Here is a 21,876-nt window from a genome sequence, read left to right on the forward strand (position 1 = left end):
AAGTTATTGATGCAGTACGACGTTGGCTCCGACATCGACCAGTGGAATGGTACCGTGCAGGCATACAGGCCCTCATTTCAAGGTGGCGTAAGGCCGTAGCATTGAATGGAGATTACGTTGAAGAATAGTGTTGTGTAGCTAAAAGAATGGGTAATAACCTGGTGTATTTCAATGCTGAATAAAACAACCCCTGTTTCAGAAAAAAAAATGTGTTGCATTACTTATTGAACTGCCCTCGTAGATTCCCCACTGCAACACGTACTTGAATTAGTTCTTCAGCCACGACAGTAGTTCCGGACATTTTCCACGCATCTCACCACACCTGCAGTGGTGGTCCCATGACGCACCTGCCGTATTCTCCCGCAGCAGCGAGCCAGCTCGCACGGTAACATCGAAGCCAAGACGCGGTCCGCCTGCCGACCTGATCAATACTCATCTCGCGCGCCACCCTAACATGGCGGGTGGCAGCAGGCGCTTCGACGTGACGTGTTTGGGATGCTTAGAGCAGCTGAATGAATACATGGAGCCGCTGTTTGCTGACTCGAATGAATTATTCATTTTTCCTGATATTCGTGTATCAGTCCTACTATAATGTTTGAAAAATAATTATACCGTCTTCTAAGACATTATTGCGCACTAACTGTAGAGGGCCATAGAGTATAAATATTTGTGCGCTGAATATTCGACTGCGCAGAACGAGAACTCTGTGCGCAACATCTGCTGCTGCTCGAGTCACTTGATTCTGGGACGGCGCATTTTAGCCTGTATGGCTGCTACCTTCGAATTAAGTCGGGTGATGCTGAAGGAATTAGATTAGGAAATGAGACACTTAAAGTAGTAAAGGAGTTTTGCTATTTGGGGAGCAAAATGACTGATGATGGTCGAAGTAGAGAGGATATAAAATGTAGACTGGCAATGGCAAGGAAAGCGTTTCTGAAGAAGAGATACTTGTTAACATCGAGTATAGATTTAAGTGTCAGGAAGTCGTTTCTGAAAGTATTTGTATGGAGTGTAGCCATGTATAGAAGTGAAACATGGACAATAAATAGTTTGGACAAGAAGAGAATAGAAGCTTTCGAAATGTGGTGCTACAGAAGAATGTTGAAGATTAGGTGGGTGGATCACGTAACTAATGAAGAGGTATTGAATAGGATTGGGGAGAAGAGACGTTTGTGGCACTACTTGACTAGAAGAAGGGATCGGTTGGTAGGACATGTCCTGAGGCATCAAGGGATCATAAATTTAGCATTGGAGGGCAGCGTGGAGGGTAAAAATCGTAGGGGGAGACCAAAAGATGAATACACTAAGCAGATTCAGAAGGATTTAGGTTGCAGTAGGTACTGGGAGGTGAAGGAACTTGCACAGGATAGAGTAGCATGGAGAGCTGCATCAAACCAGTCTCAGGACTGACGACCACAACAACAGCTGCTACCTAGGCAGCAAAATAACCAATGACGGACGGACCAAGGACAGCATCAAAAGCAGACTAGTACTGGCAAAAAGGGCTTTCCTGGCCAAGAGAAGTCTACTAGTATCAAACATAGGCCTTAATTTGAGGAAGAAATTTCTGAGAATGTATGTTTGGAGCACAGCATTGTATGGTAGTGCAACATGGACTGTGGGAAAATCGGAACAGAGGAGAATCGAAACATTTGAGATGTGGTGCTACAGACGAATGTTGACAATTAGGTGGACTGATAGGGTAAGGAATCAGGAGGTTCTGCGCAGAATCGGAGAGGAAAGGAATCTGACAAGAAGAAGGGACAGGATGATAGGACATTTGTTCTGACATCTGGAAATGACTTCGTGGTCTACTAGAAGGAGCTGCAGAGGGAAAAAACTGTAGAGGAAGGCAGAGACTGGTATACATCCAGCAAATAACTGAGAACGTGGGTTGCAAGTGCTACTCTGAAATGAAGAGATTGGCACAGGAGAGAAATTCGTGGCGGGCCGCATCAAACCAGTCAGGTGACTGATGGCACCACAAAAAAGTGCTTAGCGTATTTTGAGTGTTATTACTTCACTGTTACAAATAGATCACCTTCAGACGTACAGTTAACCTTTGTATAAGCGTTTTACAGACATCTTAACAATCTGATACCACGAGCAGAAGTTGGCTTAAAGATGTGTAGAGGCGAAGAGCAATGTTATTGTGCTATTTCGCCACAGTATTTTAACTTAGATTCCACTTTATTTACTTTAACGGGATAAGAAGTGATGGCCAGCAATATTTTTTACGTTTTTTATTGTGCTTATTTATATAGTCAAATCTCTGTTTTAATTGATTACGTTACAATGACACTCGGAAAAATAACGCAAGCGATTTGCACCTGTCCGCAGCTCATGGCCGTGCGGTAGCGTTCTCGCTTCCCGCGCCCGGGTTCCCGGGTTCGATTCCCGGCGGGGTCAGGGATTTTCTCTGCCTCGTGATGACTGGGTGTTGTGTGATGTCCTTAGGTTAGTTAGATTTAAGTAGTTCTAAGTTCTAGGGGACTGATGACCATAGCTGTTAAGTCCCATAGTGCTTTGAACCATTTGCACCACCTGCTTTTGTCCATTATTATTTTCAATTTTTCTTTATTTACCATTATGCTTTTTATAGTCAAGTAAAATAGCTTTTTTCATCATCTCATCAGAAAAGTAAAAACCATACACGACGTACAAAAATAAATAAATAAAACATAGAAGATCGTTTCTCGAATTTTGGAGCAATAAAAGACTGCCGGCCAGCAACTTTTTTTTTAGTTTTCCGTTGCAATGATTCATACTGTCGAATCTTTTGTGATTAACTATATTGCAACGATCCTCTATAGGAAACTGTCTCATGCAGAAAGGGTTTGAGAACATGCATAAATTGTCGGTAACTGTCATGTATAAATTTTATCTGCCTATGAACAGAGCACCAGTATGTGCATAGGCCTACTGACAGACAGCTAATTTAAACAAAACTGCAAATTCATGTAGCACTTGTCTCATAAAACACGTGGCCATAAAATCACAGAAATTATCTCTACATTACAAAAGTTTATAATAGCGTATCTCGATATTTTTCGACATATAAAGTACCTCATATCAATATGACGTTTGCAATTTTACATTTGTTGTACATAGGTACGGAGGCATATAGACGGTCTTTTCCCCCTCGCCTAATATCGTGAATGGAAAAGCGAAGAAAAACTCTAATGTAGTGTAAATTTCCCCTTATGTTATCTTTTACATGCCACTAATCTATTCAAGTCGCACCTCGCCGTGAAAAGACTTCATAAAAAGTGGCGTTAGCTAGATAAAAACTACTGAATGTTTGTACAATATTTTTTTCTCTTTTATGTACAAGGAAAAACTTAGTTTAGTCCTCATAACATCATACCGGTACGCATTTGCGAGTATGACATATTTACCGTGTTGGTCGTGCCACGCATCTCAGTCAGGGCCGGATCTTGGAGGGGAAAAGCGGAGGGGGGGGCAAACCCGGGTATCTGCCCCGGGCGGCAATTTCAGTGGGCGCCAGATTCATATTCTTGACACAAAAAAGCTTGTTTCACAAAGCGCCTAGCATCCAGTGCACGTTGGTCTATCGATTATTCATTTGATTTATTGATTTTGAAATCCATCCGCGGTCCCTCCCGCTGGAGGTTCGAGTCTTCCCTCGGGCATGTGTGTGTGTGTGTTGTTCTTAGCATAAGTTAGTTTAAGTAGTGTGTAAGTCTAGAGACCGATGACCTAAGCAGAATTCACACACATCTGAACATTTTTTGAAATTAATCCCTGTTGGTTTTTAAACATTTTTGAACATTCTAAGCTGATTTCTGAACGAATCGTAAGTTGATTTTTGAATAAGTGCATAGGGTATGTAATGTCTCTGCCAGGGAATCCCTGTCGCACCTAGAAATACAAAAGTTTCCCCGCAGGCAAAAGGACTATACGAGCTAAGACGAATAAACCCGAGCGGGTGAATTTCAATCGCTGTATATTTATGTGGTTGACTGAGTGTGCGAATGATCAGCGTTGTTATAATTATTAACGAAATTCATAGATTCAGACTACCAGAGCGGAAATAAATGACTAACAGCAGTAACGTGTGAGGAAGATTACATATTAATCTTCTCGGTGTCTCCAAGAAAATGAAAGTTAGACAGAAAAGTTTTGCCAGATCGCTACACCACTAAGGAAGGGCCAGTTGTACAGTCCCCGGTTAGCAGTCGCCTTAGTTCTATTCTCGGAACAGCGCAGAAAACGCGTTGTACGAACACGTAACAACGCTTAACCGGAGAATAAACGCGGGATAACTACACTGATGATTCTGGCAGCGTTAGTGAAGTTAACTGGAGAATAAGTTTTGAGAATGGCAGGAACAGTTACAGAATTAGTGATGACAAGATTGTTCGTTAGAACGAGGAAGGAGAAGAAACGGGGACATCACACGAATTATATGAAACAATATGACGGTCCCAAATTTATATAAAAATTTCGTACTACTACTTTTCGATCTCAAGCTTGAGAAACTGGAGGGTGTCAATGAAATGTGAAACTATTTCCTAATATAAAACTTTGTGCTTGTAATAGGCCTAATAGGCATTTGCTATTGGTACTTCGTGATTTATGTTCTGTCGCGTTATTTATGTAAATGACGTGGAAAAGATGACCATTTGTGCCAAAACAGCCTCGCTTGTTTGGCGTGTGTTACAATTATTCCAATATTAGAAAGGCCAATTTCGTTCTGTCTAGCAGACAGTGACAAAATAGACGTAAATAAATTGAGAAACCACGCTAGTCTTGGGTACTATTCGTATTAATAGCTTTTTCAGTATCAGACAGCCGGCCGGAATGGCCGAGCGGTTCTAGGTGCTACAGTCTGGAACCGCGCGACCGCTGCGGTCGCAGGTTTGAATCCTGCCTCGGGCATGGATGTGTGTGATGTCCTTAGGTTAGTTAGGTTTAAGTAGTTCTAAGTTCTAGGGGACTGAAGACCTTAGCAGTTAAGTCCCATAGTGCTCAGAGCCATTTTTAGTATCAGACAACAACATTTTGATTTTTCACGTAGCAAAACGTCTGACGAACTTTGGTGAGGTAATAGATTCTTTCGCAGAAAGGAAAGCACCCCGTGCAAAGCTGTAACAAGATTAGAGAGAAAAAAATGCTAAGAGCTAAGGACTGAAGAAATACGTACTGTCTTGCTTGTCTTTTATCTTTACTGGTTTTATGTTTCCTATATTTAATGTTACGTCACACAAAAGAGAAAGAGGCAATAAAAAATGAAAGTTTTCTGAAGAGTTCTTATTCTCCTGGTTACAAATAATCCCACCCACTATTAATTGTGAGTTTTTTTTTCTTTTTTTTTTTTCAAGGGGGTAGGATGTCAAACCAGCCGGCTGGGGCGCAGGAGAGACAGAAGACATTTTAATTGACGTCCATTACAAAATATACACGTTTGAATTCCACAGAGCGAAATGCAATGGCGTGCGATAGAATAATTCTGTGTGAAGGAGCGTGGCACTGGACTTCTGCACACTTAAGAACAAATAACATGTCTTACCTTCCTCGAACATGTATGTTTTATACATCAAACTCCTCTGAAAGCTGTGCACTACAAAATGAACGTATTTTTGAAAAAATCTTTTTTTTTTTTAATATTTGACGTCCTGTCTCAAACGCTCGAAGAGGGGCGGGGAAGGGGGCCACTATTAAGTTTTTGCCCCTGTTCGCAATATCGCACATCCGAAGCTGATCTCAGTACCCAACTGCTTTAATTCTGATTCCAAGTTCCGCACTAAAGGCGCGTCTCTTATGATGTTTGGGTTTTATATTACCTCACTGCCTCTCGTATATTCTCTAGACTGTGCGAGACTTGGAGCGCGCTTGTAAGTTTTTCGTGTCACGTTCTGATTGCTTTCACCTATACTCTAATTTTCGCGAATCTCCCTGCTCATTCGAGACAGTTTTCATTTAACTTTTCGGTCACAACTTCGTCGAATCCCGTGTGCGACTCATATACGTTATCGGGATTGTCTTTCACGTTCCTTCGCTTGTGTTTCGTAGCATTACAACAACTTTTGGCTTTGTTGTTTATTCTTATAATCGTCGAATTTCCTATCACACAATTCAACAAATTTATTGTTTTTCTTAACCATTTTTCGAGATAGTTGCTAATGGTTTCAATTGGTTTTTTTCTAAATTTTTTTCAATATTTTTACCTGGTTTTGGGATAAACTGAAAGTGTGTCCTCGTGTTCGGTTAAAATATCTGGTGGACATTTTGTCGACTGTGTCTGACTTTGCTTCCAATTTTGCATCTTGCTTGGCAGATATTTTGCCGATCGTTACCGACAGTGTTCACACTGTCGTGGTCAGTTTTTTCTGCGATTCAATTATACCCGTCAGAGCACGTGTAAGCATGGTTAACTTGGCTAACGTTATTGCTCTGGCTCTGTTGCTACAGGAATTTCGGTAATTTGCTCCGTCATTTTTGTGATACCAATCAAAAAATCCCAAAGTCTTAATTTGACATTCCTTGTACGTGAACAAACACATAGTATGATAAATCACACAACTCAAGTTGCGCGCGCAATTTTGCTGCAGTGGGAAGAAACTAAGTGTAAGTGCTGCTAAGCAAGTCTGTAATATTAACTATGAATGCACGTCCAACCAATCCTTGGAAATAAAAGAAAAAGTTTATGTATTAGTTTTGAAGCAACGAAAACTTTGAAAATAAGGCTTGAAACATTTTACGACAGACCGGTGTCTACTGTCCAGCGCCGGTTGCGGTACTGTCTACGTACTTCGTTATTTTTCGCAACTCTTTCCACTTCTGGTTTTGACGTTCCCAATCCTTTCCAGTCCATAACTGATATAGCCGTTTCTGAGGACACTTCATGGAGTCAGTCAAACGCCCATATGTGACCTCTGTTCCTTCAAAACGAGTAAATTTCCTCCCACCTTACCCTTGTCTTCGTGTTCCGGTGACATCCGAAGGTTAACGCTGAGTTCTAAGCGCTTCAGTTTGGAACCGCGTGACCGCTACGGTCGCAGGTTCGAATCCTGCCTCGGGCATGGATGTGTGTGATGTCCTTAGGTTAGTTAGGTTTAAGTAGTTCTAAGTTCTCGGGGACTGATGACCTCAGTAGTTAAGTCCCATAGTGCTCAGAGCCATTTGAAGCATTTAATAAAAAAAAAAAAAAAAAAAAAAAAAAAAAAAAAAAAAAGCATTTGAAGTTAACGCTGACAGCGGAATTAATGTCTCAAGTGAATTCTCTGACTGTGTAAAAAGAAATCTGTAAGGAACAACCAAAAGCGCGAATATCTAAATCGCGGAACTAAACTGAAAGATGTGTCGTCAGAGGGTAATGTTACATTGCAGTTGGTACAAAATACCGTCCGTCATGCATTGCATACTGGGTTGTGTAGTTTATACACTGTTGTTGTTGTTGTGGTCTTCAGTCCTGAGACTGGTCTGATGCAGCTCTCCATGCTACTCTATCCTGTGCAAGCTTCTTCATCTCCCAGTACCTACCGCAACCTACATCCTTCTGAATCTGCTTAGTGTATTCATCTCTTGGTCTCCCTCTACGATTTTTACCCTCCACGCTGCCCTCCAATGCCAAATTTGTGATCCCTTGATGCCTCAAAACATGTCCTACCAACCGATCCCTTCTTCTAGTCAAGTTGTGCCACAAACTTCTCTTCTCCCCAATCCTATTCAATACCTCCTCATTAGTTACGTGATCTACCCACCTTATCTTATACACTATGTGATCAAAAATATCCGGACATCACCAAAAACATACGTTTTTTATATTAGGTGCATTGTGCTACCACCTACTGCCAGGTACTCCATATCAGAGATTTCAGTAGTCATTAGACATCGCGAGAGAGCAGGAGAACTCCGCGGAACTCACGGACTTCGAACGTCTGTATGCGAGATTTCCACACTCCTAAACTTCCCTAGGTCCACTGTTTCCGATGAGATAGTGAAGTGGAAACGTGAAGGGAATCGCACAGCACAAAAGCGTACAGGCCGACCTCGTCAGTTATTATTTGATTGACAGATACCGCCGACAGTTTAAGAGGGTTGTAATGTATAATAGGAATCATACGGGAATTCCAAACTGCATCAGGAGCCACTGCAAGTACTATGACAGTTAGGCGGGAGGTGGGAAAACTTGGATTTCACGGTCGAGCGGCTGCTCATAAGCCACACATTACGCCGGTAAATGCCAAACGACGACTCGCTTGGTGTAAGGAGGGTAAACATTGGACGATTGAACTGTGGAGAAACGTTTTGTGGAGTTATGAATCACGGTACGCAATGTGGCGAACTGATGGCAGGGTGTGGGTATGGCGAATGCCTGGTGAACGTCATCTGCCGACATGTGTAGCGCCAACGTTAAAATTCGGAGGCGGTGCTGTTATTGTGGGATCGTGTTTTTCATGGAGGGGGCTTGCACACCTTGTTGTTTTGCATGGCACTGTCACAGCACAGGCCTACATTCATGTTTTAAGGAACTTCTTGCTTCCCACTGTTGAAGAGCAATTCGGGGAAGGCGATCGCATCTTTCAACTAGATCGAGCACCTGTTCATAACACAGGGCCTGTGGCGGAGTGGTTACACGACAGTAATATCCCTGTAATGGACTGGCCTGCACAGAGACCTGACCTGAATCCTATAGGACACCTTTGGGATGTTTTGGAACGCCGACGACTTCGTGCCAGGCCTCACCGACCGACATCGATACCTCTCCTCAGTGCAGCACTCCGTGAAGAATGGGCTGTCATTCCCCAAGAAACCTTCCAGCACCTGACTGAACGTATGCCTGCGAGAGTGGGAATTCCAGCATTACCGATGGAGGGAAATTTGGAAATTTGTGGTAAGGTCTTATGGGACCAAACTACTGAGGTCATCGGTCCCTTAGCTTACGCACTACTTAATCTAACTTAAACTAACTCACGCTAAAGACGACACACACACACACACACACACACACACCCATGCCCGAGGGAGGACTCGAACCTCCGATGGAGGGCGCCACGAGCTTGTAAGTCACTTTCAGCCAGGTGTCCGGATACTTTTGATCACATACTGTATGTAGTACATAACGTAAATAATGTGCATTCATCCATGCAGTCGTATTAGCTTTTTTCCTCAGTCTCAGTGGCCTCACTGATTGTGTCTGCATTACTAAATAACACATGAACGAAGTGTAAACAAGATTTTTTTCATTCTTCAGAATATAATACAAGCTAAATACATTATCACTTTGAAATATACTATTATTTGAAACTCTCCATTGTGTTTTTATTTTGTTCGTCCTAAGCACCAAAAATTGATAATTACATTAAGAGAAAGGAGTTTAACAGACACGCTGTGGGGTAATAGCAGGAAATTTAAGGGGGGGAGGCACTGCCATGAATGGTAAAATACCAGTGGTTACAGGTGTTGGAGCAGCACCTTTTTTAGGATAGGTAAGACAGAAAGATGTCAAGTTCTACGAGAGGTCAGGATTGAAACAAACCTTCGGTTTAGGAAAGAAATTCAACAGCACAATTCTAGCACATTGGATCACCAATCACAGCTATCAATTATAAATTTTCACCAATCACCAGAAATTTTATCTCCACCAAGTTGTATCTCAGTCCTAGGTAATTGCATTGATGAACTAAAGTCACCCAACCCAATTGACATAATCTGCCTCTCTGAACACCATGTGACCACTGGTATAGGAACTAGGCCTAAGCACAATGAGAAACTCAGACAGGAGAGTACTGCAAATGTTAGAATAGGGAAAGGTTCTCATAAAAGTATAATTAAAAATAATGTAAGTATATTTCATCAAAATATTGGGAGTTTAAAGAATAAAGTAGATGAGCTTCTGGTTTGTTTGGAAGATTTAGAAGCTGAGAATGAAATAGATATACTATGCCTGTCTGAGCATCACATTGTTACTGATATAGATAAGGTAAATGTAAGTGGTTATAAGCTCTCTGCACATGTAATGAGAGAAAATATGGAGAAAGGAGGAGTTTCCATATATGTCAAAAGTTATCATTGTGCAAAAAGTATAGAAACAAAAAAGTTTTGTGTAGAGAAACATACAGAAGCATGTGCCTGTGAGCTTAAATTAAATAAAGGCACATTTATAATTGTAACTGTATATAGGTCCCCATCAGGAAATTTTCATCTATTCCTAAAAAATTTGGACTCCTTGTTGTGCTATCTGTCAGACAGGGGGAAGCAAATTATTATTTGTGGGGACTTCAATGTAGATTCACTGAAAGAGGGTAATAGGAAAAATGACCTTGAAGTATTACTCGGTTCTTTCAATTTGACACCTGTTATTGATTTTCCTACTCGGGTGGTAAAGGATAGCAGCTCACTGATAGATAACTTCTTTATAGACCAAGATAAGTTTAACCAGATAAATGCTCAGCCTGTTGAGAATGGTCTTTCTGATCATGGTGCACAGCTAGTTACAATATATGACATAGCTCCATTCAGCAATACTAAACAGTCCTCCAAAGTAGTACGTTCAGTCAACAATTTAACAATTGCAAATTTCAGGGAAAGCCTACAGCAGTTAGACTGGGACGAGGTGTACCGTGAACCTGATGCCAATTTAAAATATAATTTATTTCATGACATTTTTGTAAATGCATTTGAAAACTGCTTCCCCAAGAAAATAGTTAAATATGTTCGTAAGAAACCTTGTAACAAACCATGGCTTACTAAGGGTATAAAAATATCTTGTAACCGGAAAAAGGAAATGTATCTGACAGCAAGAAAGAGTAGTGACCCAGAAACTATCAAAAATTATAAAAACTACTGTGTTATATTAAGAAAAGTTATTAAAAAATCCAGGAGTATGTGTATCATGTCTGAAATCAGCAACTCTGATAATAAAATTAAAACAATTTGGAATATTATTAAAAGAGAAACAGGTCAACCAAGAGCAGAGGAAGACAGTATTACCATCAAATTGAATGAAAACTTTACGAACAGAAAGTCAGAAGTTGAAAATATTTTTAATAATCATTTTCTAAATGTTGTGGATATAGTAGGATCCAGGTGTTCATTAGAAGATGCTAGGCTGTTAATGGAAGAGGCCATACCTATGCAATTTGATACAATTGAAATCTCACCCACTTCTCCCTCTGAAATTAGGAAAATAATAAACTTACTTAAAAGCAAAAACTCACATGGAATTGATGGCATTTCCAGCAAAATACTAAAAGCTTATTCTCAACAGATAAGTAAGATTCTCAGCCACCTGTGTAATAGCTCTCTGGAACAGGGCATTTTCCCTGATAGACTGAAATATGCTATTGTTATACCTTTGCATAAAAAGGGGGATAGATCTGATGTCAGCAATTACCGTCCAATCTCCCTTCTAACAGCTTTATCCAAAATTTTTGAGAAAGTAATGTATTCAAGAGTAGCTTCACATATCTGTAAAAATGAAGTACTAACAAAATGTCAGTTTGGTTTCCAGAAAGGTTTTTCAACAGAAGATGCCATATATGCTTTCACCAGTCAAATTTTGAATGATCTGAATAACCGAACACCACCCATTGGGATTTTTTGTGATCTCTCAAAGGCGTTTGATTGTGTAAATCATGAAATTCTGCTAGACAAGCTCAAGTATTGTGGCATGAGTGGGACAGTGCACAAATGGTTTAATTCGTACCTAACTGGAAGAGTGCAGAAAGTTGAACTAAGTAGTTCTCGTAACATGCAAAGATCAGCACATTCCTCAAACTGGGGAACTATCAAGAATGGGGTTCCACAAGGGTCAGTCTTGGGTCCTTTGTTGTTCTTATTATATATTAATGACTTGCCATTCTATATTCATGAAGAGGCAAAGTTAGTTCTTTTCGCTGATGATACAAGTATAGTAATCACACCTGAGAAACAAGAATTAACTGATGAAATTGTCAATACTGTCTTTCAGAAAATTACTAAGTGGTTCCTTGTAAATGGACTCTCACTGAATTTTGATAAGACACAGTACATACAGTTCCGTACAGTGAATGGTATGACGCCATTAATAAATACAGACCTTAATCAGAAGCATATAGCTAAGGTAGAATATTCCAAATTTTTAGGTATGTCCATTGATGAGAGATTAAATTGGAAGAAACACATTGATGATCTGCTGAAACGTTTGAGTTCAGCTACTTATGCAATAAGGGTCATTGCAAATTTTGGTGATAAACATCTTAGTAAATTAGCTTACTACGCCTATTTTCACTCATTGCTTTCATATGGCATCATATTTTGGGGTAATTCATCACTGAGGAATAAAGTATTTATTGCACAAAAGCGTGTAATCAGAATAATAGCTGGAGTCCACCCAAGATCATCCTGCAGACATTTATTTAAGGATCTAGGGATATTCACAGTAGCTTCTCAGTATATATACTCTCTTATGAAATTTGTTATTAACAACCAAACCCAATTCAAAAGTAATAGCAGTGTGCATAACTACAATACTAGGAGAAAGGACGATCTTCACTATTCAAGATTAAATCTAACTTTGGCACAGAAAGGGGTGAATTATACTGGCACTAAAGTCTTTGGTCACTTACCAAATAGTATCAAAAGTGTGACAGATAACCAACAAGTATTTAAGAAGAAATTAAAAGAATTTCTGAATGACAACTCCTTCTACTCCATAGAGGAATTTTTAGATATAAATTAAGAAAAAAAAGAAAAAAAAAAAACAAAAATATTAAAAAAAATAAAATAAAAAAAATAAAAAATAAAGAAAAACAAAAAAACACAAAAAAATAAAGTTGTTATATTAACTTAAGTATGTTGTTAAATTAACCTAATTATGTCATATATTGGAAAATTCGACTCGTTCCACATCATTACGAAATATCGTATTCATGATCCATGGAACTAGTATTAATCTAATCTAATCTAATCTAATCTAATCACCTTGTGGCAACTGATGTGCCACAGAAAGGACTATCCTGAAGGAAGTGGGTTCCATTACAATGCAATTCTGTACAATAGAAAGATACTGGGCAGGGCTCTGAAGAAAATGTGTTTGTTATTCAGACAATCTGAACTTACCAAGATAGAGTAGTGATGAAGACTTTCAAATTGTATTCAGTGTTGGGAGTCCCATTCAAGACAATAAAGTCTTCGTTGATGATCAAGGAATCATTGACAATACGAGTACAAAATGACACTCGTTCGTGAATCAAACAATCACTTGTTTTGTCAACCATAATAGAGAAATGTTCAGTCTTCTTGATTGAAGCCAATACCTTTCTCAACACAGACTTTCCGAGTAGATCAATGACCTCGTTTTGAATATCGTGGGACATCCACTTATACCCCAAACGCCCTAACCAATCTTTAAACTCATGTATGTCATTGTTTAGGAGTTCCAACAATTGAAAAAAAATTGAGTTTACATCTTTGTGCCCTCTAATTGCTAGTTCTTGTTGGCATAGAAATTGCACGGCAGTAAACTTGTCTCAAGAGCTAAACGGCCTTTCCTCATATCACTGTCTAACTGTTCTTTCAATTGGGGCACCAAACTTGGGTTAGTGATAGAATTTAGTTCCAGAGCACCTTCTTTATGCGTAAGTGTATTTTCATGGAGATGGAATTTTTCCAAAGCCTCTCTCCAGTTATCATCTGTAGTTTAACAAAACTTGTATTCCCTTTCAAAATATTAAACTCACTAACTATCTCCTGAAAACTCAGTACGTAATTCACCTTGGTATAATAATAGCTATGCTCATAATGCCACTGCTACTAGTTCTGTGTGGGTGTGGCTGCAGCAACTATAACAAGAGTTTTATATATTCGGACATAATATTTAATTAACCTACATTTATGAAAGACATATATGTAATTATTTAAGTCTGTCATTTTGCAAAGCATAGAACATAAATATAGTTTTTATTGTCAGTTTTATCAAGTACAGATGATTTCTATTCCAAAAATTATGTCATTAGCATTTTTAACAATTAATATCACAAAATGCCAATTTTAAACAGAACTGCATTATAAATTTCACTTGTCTCCAATTGTAGTAATTTCTTATGGCAGTTTACATTGTTTTATAAAAAATAATTCATTGACGTAAAATACTAGCATCAAATGTAATTAATAATAACTTATGTAGATTGAAAAGATAAAAATACAACAATACACATATAAATGTAACAGAATTGAATTGTATCTTAGTCCAATGTGTCATGTAACACACTACATGAGTTTTGCCTGTTATATTTTCTCATATAGCTTATCATTAGTGATATGGAATGAGTGGTCACCAACTGATAAATTTCCATTGTGATGCTGATGCAATAATGATGAGTGCTATCATAGAATTTTTATTTGGAATTTGGAGCACTTCTTGGCATTGCTAATGCTGGTAATATGTGAAGTATTTCCTGAGAATTCTTAGAACATTGATAGGAAATGGTGAAGGATCCAGAATGATACATACATAAACCTTTAGCAAGAAATAATGATTTTATTGAGAGATATAAAACTCATGCAATTTTCATTTTTAAAGGCTATAAACCAAAGCAATAAATTTAAAGTTCAGTTTTTTATGTGTGTTTTCGTTATATATGGTACTAGGCATTTTAGTGGTTGGTACCACATTGCCATAGTACCCTTAACATGACACAATTTATTAAACTATCTATATAATTATTACCATTTGTTTCTTTGAACTGAGACTGTAAGGAAATCATTTTCATGTCAACAGCACAATTTTAAGATGAAGTGGGTGTCCATCCTCGTTGCTGCCCTCCTCCTGGTAAGTGTAGCTGTGGCTGAGGGAGAAATATGGGAGGAAGATGACCACGAGGTACTCATCCGCAGCGAGAGGGGTGCAAAGAATAGGGGTATGTGTTACAAATGTATAGAGTTATGGTAATGCAATAACTTTAAGTATTTCTAAACTCAGTCAACAAAAACCATAAACATTATTGTTCATATCTACACTGAAAACAATAGAGAAGTTACTATGCTAGAGTATTGGTAAAACATTAGCACAATTAATATACCACCAAAGTTACAATAGGATTGGGCAGTTATTTAAAAATAATGGTCCAGTTGCTATACTGGCACTGTTTAGGATTAAGCAATACTTTAAAATTGCATAACCTTTCCTCTAGTTACAAGAAGTCATTTTTATATTATATTATGTACTCGCATATTACAGTACTTAGTCATTATGTCGGTGTTCTCAAGATTGTTTCCACTTTAAGTAATATTATTTATGTCCACAGAAAAAAGAACCAAAAGAAAAAGGCTACAGAAATTATTCCCAAGTCCCAAATTAACTTTTATTCTTTTGTTATTTGTTCATCCAAAAAATTATGTTCATTTTATGTGCTACACATTAATGCAAATTTTGATAAAGTATATCTCTCTTGACAGCAATTGGTTTTACTTAGATGTGATCTGAAATGGGCACATGAGGCTAACCATATCACTGTAAGATTTAATTATAGGTTGACTACTATTGGATTTATGATTATAGCATTATAAGCAAAATTAAAGATACATATTATAAAATTTAACCCCCATAATTTCTGCAACCATATAAAAACAACATAAGAATTAATGTGAAGTTAACTATCCCAATAAGCAAAATTTAAGTGAAATTTGACATCAAATTCTTGTCATGTTTGCAGCCAAATCATAAATCGTCTAACCAGATGGTCCACTGAAATATTGTGTCAAGATGATTGTATGATCTGGCTGCACATCCAAGAAGACTATCATCAGCTAATGCATCAGGAAATTTTATATTGGCACATAAATTTGACATTTATTGGTCTCCATACAGTCACCAACCAAATAAAAACAATGTTGGAGCAGTGTACTGGTGACTGTTTCTAAATGAGTTACTATTTTTTACTAAGTAGGTCAGTTTCGTAAAGTATGCTGTCAGTGTGTCTCAAACTACCATGCCATTTGCTCTGTTCCTGACTTGTTAGATAAATGTCACCACTAATGGTATGCATTACATAATTTGTTTCAAACAGAGGGATGTTCTTATTCACAGATAGAACTAAAGATAGTAACATTACCGTCCTCTGGTTCTGTCAGCCTTCCAAAAACTTGAGTCTCAGAACACCTTTTGTGATCTCCAATTTATTTTATTACCTATTCTACTGCTTGTATGGAGCCAGTGGTTTTATGTGATTAGGTAAAACATAAATCACTGTATCCCAATTGGACTACCACTTATTCGTTACTTTCATATGTATTCCACCAATCTAATTTCTATACATCAAGATTATATGAATTTTATAAATTGTATACCATTTGAAACTGTCTATAGAAACAATAATAAATGAATTAGCAATACTACAGGGACAGAGAGATGGTGAACTTTGTAAATTAGATACCATTTGAAACTGTCTATATAGTAACCTTGGATGAAATACTCATGATGTAATTTTGCAGCTCCACACTTCCATAACATCTTTGCATCAATGAAAATCATCTAAAAGAATAGCAACTGTATGTATCTGTTTTATTATAGATACAGTCCATTATTTTGTAAATTGAAAAAAAATTCTTTATCCAGTACCTACAGTAAACTTTTACTCTTAATTGAGGACTTGACTCATTACAGATCCCTTAAAGCTCTACTTAATGATGGGATTTACATTATAAAAACTTTGTTAGCATACTGTAAATTCACATATTTAATTGATGTATACCTGCACAGAAGACCTAAAAACTACAAAATTTCTGAGTGATAAAAAAATTCTCAGTCCAGAATGTTGTTATTTTGTTTATTTGTTTACTTATTTCATGTTCCAGTGATCCTTCTTGTAAATATATCAGTGTCAGTTTTACAAATTTGTTGTGGTAGTATATAAATAGTGCTAATCAGTTTTGCATCAAAATACTACAGCTTGGTTCTATTAAAGAAAAATAAATTTTGCAGTTAAATAAATGTTACAGAAAAAATAAATATTAAAGAAAATCTGTTATAGAAAAATAAGTACATTTACAATAATAAAGGGACAGGAAACCCAAATAAAAATTCTAGGACTGTATCCAAGAGTACATGGGTACTATTCACTGTGTTTAGGAACTCTTCTGTAGTGGAAAATGCTCTCACAATAGGAACTGCCTTAAGTTTTTTAAAACAAGAGCACATCATCTACTAGATGCTTAATTTGTGAAAGGAGGCCATTATAAATCACACAGCCACCAATGTAGACCGCCTTCTGTACCATAGTCAGGTTTGCATGCTCATAATGGATATCGCCTTTCCTTCTAGTTTCATGACTATGAAACACACTATTAGGTTTGAAAAGGTTTTTTTTCCTTATGAAAAAAATCAGGGAGAATATATATTGTGCAGTCAATGTAAGAATTCAAGTTCCTTAAAAATATTTCTGCACTTGACTCTAGGATGGACTCCACTCATGATTCTTATAACCTTTTCTGTGCATATACTGCTTTTCTAGACAATTGAAGATTTCTCCAAAATATGATTCCATATGCCATAATGGCATGAAAATAATCATAATAAGCTGATCTAATGGTTTCCATATTTTTATAGGAGCAAACAATACATAAGGCATAAGTTGCAGAATTCAGTCTTTACGCAGGCTGAGGATGTGGTTTGACCAATTTAGTTTGCTAACAGTATGTAAGGCCAGGTATTTTGAACCATCCACCCTAGTTATCTGCTGGTCACCCAGTTTTTCTTTCATCTTTAGAGGTTGTGTGAAACTGAATATAATCTTTTTAATGTAACTAAACAAGTTTAAAATATCATTACAATCATTATTAGCTGATACCTCAAGTTTGTGTATTAAATTGTCAATAAGCCACATAGAGTCATCATCAAAAATGGTAAATTTACAATATTCTGTACAAAGAGGTAGATTATTAATAAAAAGTAAAGGGCCCAGAACAGACCTCTGAGCCCTGCTGCATCACGTATACCTAGATATGTTGCTTTGTGTGAAAGTGTTTGGTGACTGGCACAGTCAAATGCTTTTGATAGGACACAAAATATTCCAACCATTATCATCTTTTTGTTGTTGGACACCTAAAACATGGCAGCAGCTGCAAATATTGCATGTTCTGTTGATAATCCCTTCTGAAATACAACCTGATTTTTGCTGATAATATTATTCTCACTGAGATGCTAAGCAATACTAGCCTGCATTAGCTTCTATAAAACCTTGGAAAAACTTGTCAGTAGTGAGACTGGCCAATAGTTTGCAGTATCTGCCTTATCTCCCTTCTTAAGCAGAAGTTTGACAACTGCACACTTCAGTCTTTCAGGAACTATTTGTTACTTAAGTGATGCATTGAAAATATGGCAAAGGATTTCATTTTATTTCCTCCTTCCCTTTGGGGTGCTTCACTTTTTTTGTCAGGCACTGTATAATTTATTTCTGTTTGATATAATCTTCATGCATGTGAAAGGTTTATAGCAGTATGAAAATGTCCTCTGTCCTCTGTCTAAAACTCTGTCTATTGTTTACTCTCTATTTTGCAGCTCATAAATTTATTTTTTAATTGTTGCTGTAGAAGGAATATTAACCCTTATCCTCAGTTCATTAGCTTATGAAGTAAGACAGCTTGTTAAAGACTTTCACACACTAAAAAATAATAAAGACACAAAAGGCTTGCTTGGTAGTCAAGTTATGTACTCTGATGAAACAGTATTCAATCAACTTCCATTTAACATAATGTAAGAAATTGCGTCTCTCTACTAACTCAAAGAAAAATTAAAAAAATATCCCATTAGCATCTACTACAAATGTCTTATTACCTGGATTGAAAATTACTGTTAGCTCCATAGCAAGTGGCAACACAGATATGCATGATAGGTAGTTGTATATTATAACAGAATGTAAATATTTGTCTTAAAAATACCAAAGCAATTAAGTAAATATTTATCTATCAATAGAAGATGAAGAATAATTATCAAACATAGGTGAAGAAGCCACAGAATCTTAAAAAATAACACCTTTCTTTCTAATTAAAGGGTAAATTTGGCTGACACACACATAAATAGCATTAAATAATCCAAAGATATTTCACTGTTAATACAACATACAGATTAAGTCTCTAAGAGTTGCTTCCCCTGTGTTAACCTATATCTTGACTCATTCAACATGCCTGTAGGTTTATCTTTATGGGGTCTACAGAAGACTTGTTGTCTTCAATCCAAAGACTAGTTTGATGTAGGTCTCGCACTAATGTATGCTGTGTGAGTCTCTTCATTTTTCCCTCACTGCTGCAGCTACTGGTGAAGGGAATATAGAACAACATATCACAGTAATATTAGCTTCCAGAAAAACAGAGTTTTTCTTTGGGAGAGGCAAAGGTGAAGGAGAAGACCTTTGCTATGTTGTGAAAGAATAAATTGTTCTGACAGCTAGGACTGCTGCGTCGTATTTATTTGTGATCCTATTGATTGTCCTAGGAGTTTTGATTCCTGAATATAAGTAATGACAACCCTATTTGTCTGTTTGTGATTTTAACAATTTTCTATATCCTCAGAGTCTTTTGCAGTGGCAACACATTTCTCAGTATTCGAGTCACATCACTGAGCTTTTGATGGCTGTTGTTGACATTGCTTTCAGGAGTAAAAGTACTGACTACTGGGGTAGGCACTGTGTTCTGATTATATAGGATAGACAGCAGCACCTAGAACTTTCTGGATGTTGACCAAGTGATGCATGCATGGGAGGGCAAGTTGAGCAACTTCTGTCACATGATCAAATGGTATTTCATGGCACAGGGGACCAGTACCACATTTGAAACTGCTGCTGCTGCATCCCTATAAGCCCCAAGCATTCCTCACCATTTTCATTGAGTGTCCGAAGCCCGTTACCCTGCCTGACTAAATATGTATCACTGATCTCAGTTAAAACTGTTAGATACAATCTCATACTGGTTGCCTCTTTTATCATGCAGTGCAATTATGAAGACATGTACAAAGTCCCATGTCATTTTATTAGATGAACAGTGTAAGTACTCTGCAGCAGTTCGTAGATCACATGACCAAAGATAGTGAGATAGACATGGATGGAAAGCTGCCTCTCCTGGGTGTGTTAGCAGACCAGAAGGCAGATGGCCAGTTTGTCATTTAATATATACCAGACAAAACCACTGAGGCTGCCACCACAATGCCAGTAGGTTTCATTATGTCATGCACAAAGAAACTGTCTTTAGCATCTCAGTCCAGAGACCTACGATGACACATTATTATGACAATCTCCAGTCAGAATTTCAGCATTTGAGGCTCATTTCCAGGTAAAAGAAGATATTACAGTTTTTCAGGTGCAAATGAAAGATGCTTGCATCACAGTGTAAGAGAACAAGGCAGTGATTTCTTCATGCAGTGGGGCTACGACCAACAAAATATCAAACATGCTCCAGAGATGAGGAGTAAAACCAATATTCTAGATTGCCTCCAAGATCCAGAATCTGTACACCTACATCTACAAACAAACTCTGCAAACTATTGGGAAGTGCACAGCAGAGGATACTTAGCATGGTATCAAATATTATGGTTTCTTCCTGTTCTAATCACATAAGGAACATGAAAAGAATGATGGCTTAAATGCCTCTGTGCATAAAGTAATTAGTCTCATATAATTTTCACTGTCCCTACAGGAGTGATACATAGGAAGGATGAAGAATATCTCTAGATATTGGTTCTTGTAATTCTGTAAGTAGGCTTTTGTGTGGAATTTGCAAATTCAAGTTTTTTTACTTTCCCATGAGTCAAACAAATTTGTGACCATTCATATTCTCCTTCTTTGTACACTTTCAGTCTCCCTGTTAGGCTTATTTCATATGGGTCCCACATACCTGAGCATTATTCTGAGATGGGGTACACAAGTGATTTGTAAACAGACTGCAAAGACCAACTGCATTTTCCCAGTATCCTGCCAGTGATCTGAAGTGTGCCAGCTCCTTTAACTGTGATTGAGCCTATCTGATCATTCCACTTTATATCCCTACATGTACAGTGTCCCATGTGAATTTGGCAATATCTACAAGGTGTGATAAAAAAACATGTGAAATTTTTTAATTTTGCTGGCCTTATACATATGAATTTTCAAAGCTTTTTTATCTTGTTGGTAATCATGTTCCTGATATATTTTTGCATTTCAGCTGTTTTGAATATTTAGCTTATAATTGACAGCTGAATTGGAGAATTTTTACTTTTGGGAAAATTGAATATATATAATCTAACTTCTGCACCATTTCAGTGCAGTAATGAGTTCATTGTAAATAAGCATTATAGTAGTTGTATTACATTTTTATTACCTTATAAATAAATAAAAACTTTTTTTATTTTAAATTCAGTGCATTAGTATTTGTAAAATGACTTTCATATAGTGTTCATTAAAAAATGACGACCATTCCACTTGGGACCTGTGGAATAGTACATTAGCTTATTTGTTTTAGTTGTAAATATTTCTCATGTATTGTTGTTTTTCTGACATGTTCCACATCCTGGAGGACCTCCTCACTATGGATCAATTGGAATGAAAGTAAATCTAATCTAATCTAAAAACTTGAGAAGACATTGAAGATGATGACTGCCGTGGACTCCCTATTACTGATGACAATGTGGAAGAAGTAAAGAAAATGGATCTGGAAAATTGCTCAATCACCATTAGAAAGCTTGATGATGCTGTTGGCACATTCTTTGGCTCAAGCCAAGCAATTTTTTCGGATGTTTTGGGCATGAAATGCATAGCAGCAAAGTTTGTTCCGAAATACTTGAATTTGTACAAAAAGCATTGCATAGATACCACTCAGGAATTGCTGAATGAAGTTGACAATTATCCAGAACTTCTAAAGAAGGTTATAACATGTGGTGAAACATAGGTACATGGGCATGAC

At 37.5% G+C, this 21,876-nt stretch overlaps 1 protein-coding gene across 1 annotated transcript in view; it reads left to right on the top strand.

The window, feature by feature from the left end:
* The window catches only part of LOC126480760 (uncharacterized), a 169,137-nt gene that overhangs the window by 128,954 nt on the left and 18,307 nt on the right, over positions 1–21,876 (top strand). Inside the window, exon 2 of the mRNA XM_050104048.1 lies at positions 14,729–14,867. Coding sequence (XP_049960005.1) covers positions 14,741–14,867 — 127 coding nt within the window. The 5' untranslated portion in view covers positions 14,729–14,740. The remainder of the gene's footprint in view (positions 1–14,728; positions 14,868–21,876) is intronic.

The sequence above is a fragment of the Schistocerca serialis genome, chromosome 5 (assembly GCF_023864345.2).
Source record: "Schistocerca serialis cubense isolate TAMUIC-IGC-003099 chromosome 5, iqSchSeri2.2, whole genome shotgun sequence".
Taxonomy (NCBI): Eukaryota; Metazoa; Arthropoda; class Insecta; order Orthoptera; family Acrididae; genus Schistocerca; species Schistocerca serialis.